Source organism: Nerophis lumbriciformis, linkage group LG38, assembly GCF_033978685.3.
Source record: "Nerophis lumbriciformis linkage group LG38, RoL_Nlum_v2.1, whole genome shotgun sequence".
Classification (NCBI taxonomy): domain Eukaryota; kingdom Metazoa; phylum Chordata; class Actinopteri; order Syngnathiformes; family Syngnathidae; genus Nerophis; species Nerophis lumbriciformis.
Genome location: NC_084585.2, coordinates 19,791,612 through 19,803,929, shown reverse-complemented (window position 1 = coordinate 19,803,929; position 12,318 = coordinate 19,791,612). Strand labels below are relative to the sequence as shown.

General features: G+C 43.3%; 1 protein-coding gene across 4 annotated transcripts in view; it reads right to left on the bottom strand.

The window, feature by feature from the left end:
• Nucleotides 1-10,219, bottom strand: part of celsr2 (cadherin, EGF LAG seven-pass G-type receptor 2) — a 221,976-nt gene extending 211,757 nt beyond the window's left edge. For 3 of the 4 annotated variants that reach the window (XM_061932746.2, XM_061932747.2, XM_061932749.2), the window contains exon 1: nucleotides 6,676-10,219. In XM_061932746.2, coding sequence (XP_061788730.2) covers nucleotides 6,676-10,219 — 3,544 coding nt within the window. The remainder of the gene's footprint in view (nucleotides 1-6,675) is intronic. The other variant, XM_061932750.2, reaches the window with a different exon arrangement.
• Nucleotides 10,220-12,318: the final 2,099 nt, after the last annotated feature.

Genomic DNA, 12,318 nt, shown 5'->3' with positions numbered 1-12,318 from the left:
GCACCCCTGCATTAGAGTCTACTGTCTGGTAACATTTGACCTTGCCGGTAGGATATATGTAAACGGACAGGAATAAGACAAAAGCCGTCAAGCCACCGATGAGAATACAACATAGATGATTGGCCATTGCAGTTAATGCCTTTCAGTGATGATCACCAAAGCCGATCCCCTCTGACTGATACTTCATTTTTGGTCCCTCGGCTGACTAGCAGCTAACTGTGTATGTTCTTATACCGTATGGTGCCGCTCCCCTAAGTTAATAATGCGGCAAATAAACTGCATTTTTGGCATCTTAAGTATAATTGCCAAATACCATTATCACTGGAGGATGAGGCTAAACATGTTAAAGGGGAACATTATCACAGACCTATTTTAAGCGTCAATATATACCTTGATGTTGCAGAAAAAAAGACTATATATTTTTTTAACCGATTTCCGAACTCTAAATGGGTGAATTTTGAGGGGCTTTTGACCAATCAGAGAGAGTATGGCCAGAGGATCTCCTAAATGATTGGTCAAAAGCCCCTCACGTGACTACAGGGCGCCATGTTTGCTACCACCTTTGAAACAGAGTTGGCCATCCTGTCTCTATACACAGCTCTGCATCTGCAAGCTCCCAATCCACCCCTCATCTCAATGTGGCAAGTTAGAGTACTACAAGGGCTACTCTAATACCTACAGCTGTACTTATACTTATACTCCCGTGATCAAGAATAATGATGTCACACTTACATTAAAAACATTAAAAAGGTTGTAGATTCTAAAATGTACAAAACAGAAATTCATGGTGCCAACATTATTTTGGCAACACTGTGACAAGCAGACCAGCCAGTAAGCAGCAGCCTAATTCTCTTCAGCTGTCAACACATACGAACAAAAACGAGTTTAATGGACAAATATTAATATTCATTTTATATTTTTAATATGTTTTTATTCTTAAATGTAATAAACACTTACTATTTTGTTGTTTGGATGATTAACATTAGTTTTGTGGCGATAATACAAATTTATGTATCGATCCAATATCAAGTAGTTACAGGGGCAGTATGGATCATACTTAAAATGTTTAATATCAATAAAATATTACATTTTTGGACACTTTTGGTGGTGTAACAATATTCATTGGATATTTAAATGATTTCTTACTATTGGCTCTGACTGAAATTATTTGGTTTTTGCATTCAATGTCCTCCTGTGCCCAGGGACTTATTTCATGAGTTTGTAGACCATACTTGCTAACCCTCCCGAATTTTTCGGGAGACTCCCGAATTTCAGTGCCTCTCCCGAAAATCTCACGGGACAACCATTCTCCCGAATTTCTCCCGATTTCCAGTCGGACTTAAGGCACGCCCCCTCCAGGTCCGTGCGGACCTGAGTGAGGACAGCCTGTCGTCACGCCAACCAAAAAGTAACCACAGAACACTATACCGTATAGTGTTCTGTGGTTACTTTTTGGTTGGCCAACGGTTTACGTTGTATTGCGCACCCTGACGGCAAGTGTGGGAGTCGGTTCTGAAGTATGAAGTAAAGAGACGTAACTTTGTCACCTCGCCTGGTTATTGACTCCAACCCGGAATATTACACTGCCCAACAATGAGTAGAGAGGAGTGTTATGTGTGTATATGTGTAAATAAATGGCCACTGAAATTCAAGCATTTATTTTATTTATATGTGTGTGTATATATATATATATATATATATATATAATAAAATACATATATATATATATATAATACATATAGCTAGAATTGACTGAAAGTCAAGTATTTATTTTATATATATATATATATATATATATATATATATATATATATATATATATATATATATATATATATATATATATATATATATATATATAGGAAATACTTGAATTTCAGTCAATTCTAGCTATAAATATACTCATCCCCCCTTAACCCCGCCCACCAAATTTCCCGAATTTGGAGGTCTCAAGGTTGGCAAGTATGTTGTAGACAATCACAAAAACAACTAAAGAAAAAAAATCGATCTAATCACTGTATTATCGACATCGGTATCAAAAAAACAAGGCAGAGTGTTTATTTACCAGTTATATTTAATATTTACGGCCGCTGTAACATACACACACAGTTTGAACAGTAACACTGTGTGTGAATATAGGAAAATAAAACACTGTACTTAAATCAAGTGATTCTTTGGCGTACTACTAGATGGAGCCTGCGCACCACTGGTGGTACATGTACCACAGTTTAAATACTTAGTAGACCTATATTACACATTACATTTTAATGATTGAACAGAAAATAGTTACAATGTTATTGAGAACAATAGTTAAAATATGATTTCTCTAAGTCAGGTGTGTCAAAATCATTTTAGCTCAGGGGTCGCATGGAGGAAAATCTGTGCACACGCGGGTTCGGACTATTAAATTCATGGCATTAAAACAAAAAAATAAAGACAACTTCAGATTGTTTTCTTTGTCTTACTTTGGCCAAAGATAGAACAAACACATTCTGAAAATATTACAATATAAATATAGAAAAAAAAGTACTGTCAGCGGTAAAGTTTAGATCCATGAAGGAAAGAAGAAAGTGAATGAATGTTTATAACTGAACACATTTACATATGCATAAAAATGTGTTTTCTTTTGTATTATTTTTTTTTATGAATTAAGTAACGTTTATGACAACCTTTTTCCAAAAGACAATATAGAATGTGAGATATAACAGGATAATGCATACATTCATCATTTGTTTTCAAAACGCTTACAAAAAAGTGGGACCCCAAAAATTGACTGTGGGACCCCATTTTAATGACTTTGAAAATTCCTAGCACCAACACTGATGGGAGTATTGGTGCGTGCAAAACAGCAGCAGGCGGCTGTGGCCTGTGGGCCGGTTCTATCCATCCATCCATTTTCTACCGCTTATTCCCTTCGGGGTCGCGGGGGGCGCTGGAGCCGATCTCAGCTACAATCGGGCGGAAGGCGGGGTACACCCTGGACAAGTCGCCACCTCATCGCAGGGCCAACACAGATAGACAGACAACATTCACACTCACATTCACACACTAGGGCCAATTTAGTGTTGCCAATCAACCTATCCCCAGGTGCATGTTTTTGGAGGTGGGAGGAAGCCGGAGTACCCGGAGGGAACCCACGCAGTAACGGGGAGAACATGCAAACTCCACACAGAAAGATCCCGAGCCCGGGATTGAAGCCAAGACTACTCAGGACCTTCGTATTGTGAGGCAGATGCACTAACCCCTCTCCCACCGTGCTGCCCGGGCCGGTTCTAATACTAATCAAATATCATCCCGGGGGCCACAGATCATTCATTCGCGGGCCGGATCTGGCCCGCGGGCCTTGACTTTGACACCCTTGCTCTAAGTTATGCACTCTAAATTTCCATACACTGCAGTTCTCATGACCGTCAAATACATGTTTACGTTCCATTTCCATTATTTCTTGTTAAATAAATACAATTATTTTAATATAAGCGTACGCACTGCGCATCATTTTCATTTTACTCAGAGTAAGTGAATACGTTGTACCCCACTATGCACCTCGCTCTACGAGTGTTAGCGACAGTGCTCGCACAGTTTAGGGATGGGTGCCCATGTATGTTGTTTGAGTATGAATAAGACATTTGGGATATTCAATACATTTCATATTGGTCTTAAATTTTTTCTTTGCGAGTAATTTTTTTAATTAATAGCACCGGTGCTACTAGTGGAAAAAGCATACAGCCCTGACGAGTAAACTGAAAAGTTATTTAATAAATCCTTAATCCAGCCGTCCATTGTTTACATTGTGTATCTCTCAATGTCGCGGGGGGTCGGGGGGAGACAAGTCGCCGCCTCATAAAGAGTCACCCAAAAAGTATATTTCAATTAAGTGGGCCTTAACATTAGTTAATGTTTACATTGTCACTCTAAAGACTGCAACTGTAAGTTTATTGTTTTTTTTTATTTGTTTGAAACAGTAGTAATTATTTGCACTAAAAAATACTTGCTTGTACTAATAGATATGATTAGAACATATGATCATTATGTTTGGGTTCAATTACAGTAAGTGTGTGTTTATCCTAAACATTCCTACCACTTCATTTCACACATTATGGCAACTTTTTTGGGGGCGTGGGAGGGAGACATGTACCACAATAATATTGTACCGTGAGATTTTGATGCCGTTACATCCCTATAGTTTATGATTGCTGACTTGGCACTGTGGGGGATGTTAGCCGCTACCTTGCTGGCTAGAACGCTACAGTGCTTTGAAGACGCGTTTGCTCGCTTGTCGCAGCTTGAATGTGGACGACACATTTAGTCATCAACATGCATTATCACGATATAACGATAGTATTAAAAGCTCAATCGTCGTCCAATTAATATTGTATATCAGTGGTTCTCAAATGGGGGTGCGCGTACCCCTGGGGGTACTTGAAGGTATGCCAAGGGGTAAGTGAGATTTTTTTTTTAAATATTCTAAAAATAGCAACACTTCAAAAATCCTTTATAAATATATTTATTGAATAATACTTCAACAAAATATGAATGTAAGTTCATAAACTGAACATCAAATCAAGTAGGCTATTCCATTAATTACCATAAACCCAGAGTTGCCTCCCTGCCACCAAGACTGACAAAGATCCTCAGTGAAGCACAAGCTCAGGTTTCTCACTAAAATGTCTGTCAAAAAGAACTGTGAAAAGAAATGCAACAATGCAATATTCAGTGTTGACAGCTAGATTTTTTGTGGACATGTTCCATAAATATTGATGTTAAAGATTTATTTTTTTGTGAAGAAATGTTTAGAATTACGTTCATTAATCCAGATGGATCTCTATTACAATCCCCAAAGAGGGCACTTTAAGTTGATGATTACTTCTATGTGTAGAAATCTGTATTTATAATTGAATCACTTGTTTATTTTTCAACAAGTTTTTAGTTATTTTTATTTATTTTTTTCCAAATAGTTCAAGAAAACCACTACAAATGAGCAATATTTTGCACTGTTATACAATTTAATAAATCAGAACACTGATGACATAGTGCTGTATTTTACTTCTTTATCTCTTTTTTTCAACCAAAAATGCTTTGCTCTGATTAGGGGGTACTTGAAATAAAAAAATGTTCACACGGGGTACATCACTGAAAAAAGGTTGAGAACCATTGTTGTATATCATCTACAGCAGGCGTGTCAAACTCGTTTTCATTGAGGGCCACATTGCAGTTATGCTTGCCCTCGGAGGGCCGCTTTTAACAGTGAGTAAAATACAGTATGAATATGAATGTGTACATATAAAACGTGTACAATTGTCTGTCTTTTTGTACATACGCTGTACAGAACCAAATTTTTAGATTGTACTGTATAAAACTGGCAGCTCAGTCACCACAATTTTACCGTAATATTTGCAGGTTTTTTGTTTTTTTACAGCATATAAAATAAAATAAAAACATGGAATTAAATTAAATGGAATGGAATGGAAAAACGGTACAACTGTTTTTTTATTACGTAAAAATTCATGCACGTTTTTTATACTGTAAAATCTACGGTTGTTGTGTTTCATTGTGTATTATTACTCTATATTGAAAGAGGATTGTACTGTAAAAAAAATTAACTGTAACATTTTTACATGAACAGTTTGTTGGATTACTTGCTCTGACATCATAAATCAAGCAGATATTTAAGTATTTATCTTTATGTAAATTTAAAGTACCACTGATAGTCACACACACACTATGTGTGGTGAGATTATCTTCTGCATTTGACCCATCCCCATGTTAACCCCCTGGGAGGTGAGTGGAGCAGTGAGCAGCAGCGGTGGCCGCGCTCAGGAATAATTTTTGGTGATTTAACCCCCAATTCTAACCATTTATGCTGAGTGCCAAGCAGGGAGGTAATGGGTCCCATTTTATAGTCTTTGGTATGACTCGGTCGGGGTCACGACCTACCGACCTCAGGGCGGACACTCTATCCACAAGGCCACTGAGCAGGTGGTTTTGAACAACAATATTTGAACAATAACATTGTTTTCAAATGTATGATGATATAATATTTTGTTTTATTATTAGAGATGATTATAGTGTAAATACATGTAATTGTACGCCGTACATTTATTTGTGTAATACATTAAGAAAAGATAAGATACTTTATTTACACATATTATTTCCATGCTTTAGGGGGCCACGCAAATAGACGTGGCGGGCCAGATTTGGCCCTCGGGCCTAGAGTTTGACACCCGTGATCTACAGGGATATGGCGCAACCTGAATGCAATGATGAAAGAAAAATGTTGAAATATTAACCCGCTTTCTTTAAATGCATCACTAACGTGGGCCCACAACCCCTTTCCAGCAAAACACAGCAACAGGTCCCAGTCCAAAAAAGAGCTGCCAAGATTCAATGAGGTCTTTCGTTGTATTTTAGGAAAAAGGGAGGGAAGATTGGGAGGTGGGGGTGGGGGTGGGGATTGGAGGTAATAGGCAATTATGGCACGAGATCAGTGTGCCCACTGAAGTGTGGTTCCCACAGCATACAGACAAGCTCACTCTGGCAGATACTTAAATCTCCACAATGGACGTCTGCAAGTCAAGCTCATATAAATAAAGCCAGTTCCTAAATGAGGGTCTACATAATTACAGCAACATCCAAACTTCATTGCAAATTACACTTTTATCATAAAGAGCGTCTTACCTGACACTGAGACCCTCATAGACGCCTCCAGCGGCCGGTTGTTGTCCAGAGCCTGGCTCAGCTGGATCTCCCCCGTCATTTTGTTGAGGAGCACCAGATTCAGCTCGTTGCCCACCTCGAAGCTGTAGTGCAGCTGGTCCGAGACGTCCGGGTCGTGCGCAGGGATGCGACCGATCACTCCCGCCGGGAAGCTGCTGGATTCGTCGGTCACATAGTTGTTGAAGATGATCTGGAAGTTCTTGAGAAGGGGCATGTTGTCGTTCTTATCCACCAGTTTGATGTGAACTGTGGCCCTGCTCACCAGAGGGGCGGAGGTGGCTTGGACCACTATGACGTACTCAGACCTGCTCTCGTAGTCCAGGTCTATGAGCGACGTCAGTTCACCGGAAAATATATCCAGCTGGAACATTTCAGGGATGTTTCCCTCCACGATTTGGTACATGATCTGTGCATTGCTGCCTTCGTCCGGGTCTGTGGCAGAAATAAGCGCTACCACCACACCAATGGGGCTGTTTTCTTCCACCATAATGTCAAAGTCATCCTTCTCAAACACTGGAGGATTGTCGTTCACGTCCAGAATGGTCACTTGGATGTTGATGGGAGTCTTCAAAGTGGGAACACCTTTATCCACAGCCAAAGCCTGCAGGCTGTAAACGGGCACGTTCTCTCGGTCTAGCCTGCGCAGCGTTCGCACAATACCAGACGTGGATTCTATTATGAAGTCTCCATCGCCGTCCTCTCCGCCTTGGAAGGTGTAGAAGACCCTACCATTGAGGCCAGAGTCTCGATCAGTAGCGGACACCTGGACCACGCTGGTGAACACAGGTACGTCCTCCATCACCGAGCCCACATAATAGTCCCTGACGAAGCGCGGCGAATTGTCGTTGATATCATTGACTAGTATCTCCAGGTACGTGGTGTCCGACTTCTGCGGGATGCCGTTGTCGCGGGCAGTGATGGCCAGCGTGTAGGACACCTGGTCCTCGTAGTCCAGCTCCATCTGCGTGGTGACGGCGCCTGTGTCAGGACCAATGTCGAACTGGGGGATGCTATCGTCCATGAAGTAGGTGATGCGGGCGTTCTCACCCGTGTCTTCATCTGTTGCGCTTATGATGACGACAACGGTCCCCATAGGCCGATCCTCGTTGATGTTCACCGTGTAGTGTGAGCTCTGGAACACAGGCCGATGTGTGTTGGCGTCTGTGATATTGACAAAAACCTTTGCGGTATCAAAGAGCGTCCCGTCACTCGCCATCACGGTCAAGACATACTGGCGTTCTAGTTTGTAGTCCAAAGGTAGCGCCAGCGTGATGAGCCCCCCTCCGCTCTGACTCGTGATAGAGAACCTGTTGCGAGTGTTTCCGCTGGATATCTGATAGGTCACCACGCTGTTGATGTCCTGGTCCACAGCGGACACAGTTACTACGCTTGTCCCCACGGCAGCATCCTCGTTCATTCGCATGTAGTACGCCTTCTGGATGAACTCGGGGTTGTTGTCGTTGATGTCGAGGATGGTCATGCTAATGCTCGCTGAGGAGGACATGGCAGGGTAACCGTGGTCTCGGGCCTCCACTCCAAAGTTGTAAAAGTCCACACTCTCCCTGTCCAACTCGGCGGCCACGACAATCCAACCTGTGCTGTTGTTGATGCTGAAGGGGAAGTTAGGCATGGTTTCAGTGAGACGATAATCCAATCTGGAGTTGTCCCCAGAGTCTGCATCCACGGCTTGGATGTGGATGATAGAATAGCCTAGCGGCACATTCTCTAACACAGTAGCTTGGAAGGGGGTACTGACAAAAATGGGGGCGTTGTCGTTAACATCCAGCACCTGCACCGTCACCAGGCCGCTGATGTTGGACAGAGGGGGGCGCCCACCGTCCTGAGCTCGGATTCTTAGGGTGTATTCTTTGTTTGTCTCGTAATCCAAGTGACTCACCAGGTCCATTTTACCCGACTGGGCGTCTATGTAGAACTGCCCCCTGGAGTTGCCACTCATGATGCTGAAGTGGACCATGGCGTTGCTCCCCCTATCCTGGTCTGTGGCGGTCACCTGCAGGATCTCAGTATTAGGTACCATATTTTCCAGTACTTGGACCACGTAACGCTTCTCGCTGAACTGCGGAGCATTATCGTTGTCATCCTCTACCACAATGTAAACCGTCGCTGTGGCGCTACGAGGCCCAGGGTCTCGACCTTGGTCGTTTGCCTCGACTAACAACGTATACGCCTCCACAGCCTCCCTGTCTACGAGTCCTTTAGTGCGAATGACGCCAGACCTTGAATCAATCTCGAACACGTCATTGGAGCCGTTGCTGTTCAGGATGTGGTACAGGATGTTACCGTTAACCGGTGCGTCGCCATCTGTGGCCCTCACTGTTAAGACCTCGTAGCTGATCTCTAAATTCTCCCGAATGCGCTCCTTATAGTCCTGCTGCTCGAACACTGGGTCGTGGTCGTTGGTGTCGCCGACCGTGACGGTGAGGGTCGCCATGGCTGTGCGACGAGGCATGCCGTTGTCCACCGCCGTCACGCGGAACACGTGAGTTTCTTTGGTCTCACGGTCCAGCACCTCCACCGTGGACACGATGCCACTGGCTGGATCCACTACAAAAAGGTTGTTCGAGCGGCTGTCGAAGAGAGCCTCGATGAAATACTCCAGCCTTCCCGCCTCGCCTTCGTCCATGTCCACCGCTCTCAAAGCAACAACGGATGTCCCGGACGGCTTGTTCTCCGCCACAGACACCTGGTACATTGGGGGTTGGAACTGGGGGCTGCTGTTGATGCTTCTCCTGCTTCTGCCCACCATTCCAGACTTGGACAGAGCTGCCTTTTTTAACAGCTTGTTGACGTGTCTTGGAGTAAAAGGACCCCGTCCAACACGCCAGTGGACGAAGACGGGGTTCACTCTGGAGCCACCTTCTACCAGGACGTCGCAGAGCAGGTCCAGCTCCAAGAGGGTGTCCGGCGTCCAGCACAGAGTCCCAGACACAAACAAGTCCCCCTCTGAGAAGTAGAAGTGACCTCCACTAGTGACTCTGCAGCGGGTGGGATTTCCAGGTAGTAGCCTCCCTACTGGAAATAAAGCAAATCCTGCTTTGTGACACAATGCTGGCTTTTTGCTGCGTGGACTCAACAAACTCAGCACCTCCATGTCCCATTCTGCTTTCCGTACGCGCTTTTTGGAGCAGTTTCTCCCGTGGATGTGCACGTCATAGCGGCTGGTGACGATGTGCCGGTAGCCGGACACCGCGGAGTCCACGCAGTCCGACACGGTGTAGAGTGTGAAGGGGTTCGCGCGCAGAGAGTCGCACTGTACCCGGCGTGACAGGAACACTGTTCCCGCGGCGAGGTCCGTGTCGAGGAAGCGCGTGGCGGGTCCGGGCGCGAGCACCTGAGCCAAGGCGCACCGCGCGCGCTGCTCCACGCCGACCAACACCGACCTCGGCTGGGCGTCCTCTGCGAGGTGAACCGCGTAGCCGCACACCGGCGTAGCAATCTGCCAGCAGGAGAAGAGGAATAAAAAATCCACGGGGAGGAAGTTCATGGCTCCACGGAGTGCGTCCGGTGTTGGAAGAGAAATGCGGAGCTCCTTAAACTTTCCACCGGCGACTTTCTCTTTGTTGCAGCGGAGCCATGCTCTCTCTCTCTCTCTCTCTCTCTCTCTCTCTCTCTCTCTCTCTCTCTCTCTCTCTCTCTCTCTCTCTCTCCCGGGGGACGCACTTCTTTCTGCGGCTTTTGGGGGTTTGCAAAGAAGGAGAAATCCGCGGGATGGTCACGCAAACACACACGGACACGCACTAAGTGACACAAGCACACGCGAGACAACACATCTTCTCCGTCTGCAGAACTCCGCCTGAATGGTGAAAATGGCTCCTATAATGCACTGCTCATTAACATAAACCCTGCAAGTGTGTGCGTGTGTGTGTGTGTGTGTGTGTGTGTGTGTGTGTGTGTGTGCGTGTGTGTGTGTGTGTGTGTGTGTGTGTGTGTGTGTGTGTGTGTGTTTGTACTTCTACCCTTCTTGAGACATCAACAAGGAAAAGTACCTTCCATATGAGGACCGGTGAACAAGTTAGGACAGAAGTCATGGTCCCAATATGGAAAACCATTTCATCTAATAGAGAGCCAAATACTGGAGTCCGTGAACATTGCTCCAAAGTCAGGATTTTTTGTTGATTTGATGTGCATACAAAAGTAAACATTGACAGGTGCAAAGGCGGCAATATATGATAAAACAAGACGGCAGCTAAAGAAGGACTTCCCTATTAATGCCTGAAAAAACCTGCCAGGTGAACAGCTGATTTTACGACTTCCGGTGCTGACGTAAGACAACCCGCGTCCCGAATGTGACCATAGGATGAACAAATACACTACGGTATTTAGGCTATAGTGGCCATTAACAGTTAGCTTCTACAGCTGGGTTGCCCAAAGTGCGGCACAGGGGCCATCTGTGGTCCGTGACTCGTTTGTCATCGGCCTTAAGCACATCTCATTTGCACCCCTGGTGGTGAAATCTATCAAAATTAGGGTGGTCCCAAAAAGGAGGTTTTTTTCAAATTAAATGATAAATGATAAATGGGTTATACTTGTATAGCGCTTTTCTACCTTCAAGGTACTCAAAGCGCTTTGACAGTATTACCACATTCACCCATTCACACACACATTCACACACTGATGGAGGGAGCTGCCATGCAAGGCACTAACCAGCAGCCATCAGGAGCAAAGGGTGAAGTGTCTTGCGCAAGGACACAACGGATGTGAGTAAATATGTATATAGAGACATACTGTCATAACTTGAAGTAAATAACGAAGATTAAAAACCAATTACCAACAAAAAATTCCACACATTTTTTTTTTACTAAAAGCAGTCTTTTTTTCACTATGTGTCGACTTTTTTCTTATAAATTAAAGTTAAATTTAAAGTGCCAATGATTGTCACACACACTCTAGGTGTGGTGAAATGTGTCCTCTGCATTTGACCCATCCCCTTGTTCACCCCCTGGGAGGTGAGGGGAGCAGTGAGCAGCAGCTTGGGCCGCAATCGGGAATCAAAATTGGGAACAATTTCTCATATTCTTTCTGTTTCTGCAATATTGAAATATGTTCTCGTAAAATTATGACTTTTTTATGTAAAATTATTACTTTGTAATGCAAAAGGGTGACCTTTGTCATATAAAATTCTGACTTGTATCACACTATTGCCAATTTTTTTGTTGTTCTTTTTTTATAAAATGATGACTATTGTCATAATTTTGCCAAGTAAAATTCCGATGATTATTATAATATTGCAAAATTTGTAAGTTTTCTTATAGAATTGTGACTTTTGTCGAGTACAATTACGACTCTTTTCATAAAATTGCCAACATTTTAAGCATGTCTTGTAAATTTGTTATGTTATTGAGTAAAATTCCAACTTCATCACAATTTTGCACAAATGTTCAGTTTTTCTTGTAAAATGTTGACTCGCGTTGAGTAAAATTACAACTTGTATTATTATACTGCCAAAATTCTACGTATTTCTTGTGAAATTGTGACTTTTTTCTTGTGAAATTCCAACTCATTTTTCACAACAAGCTTTTTTATATTTGCATAGTATGTATGTATTATTCATGTTGTAAATACAAATATTTTCAGGTATATATC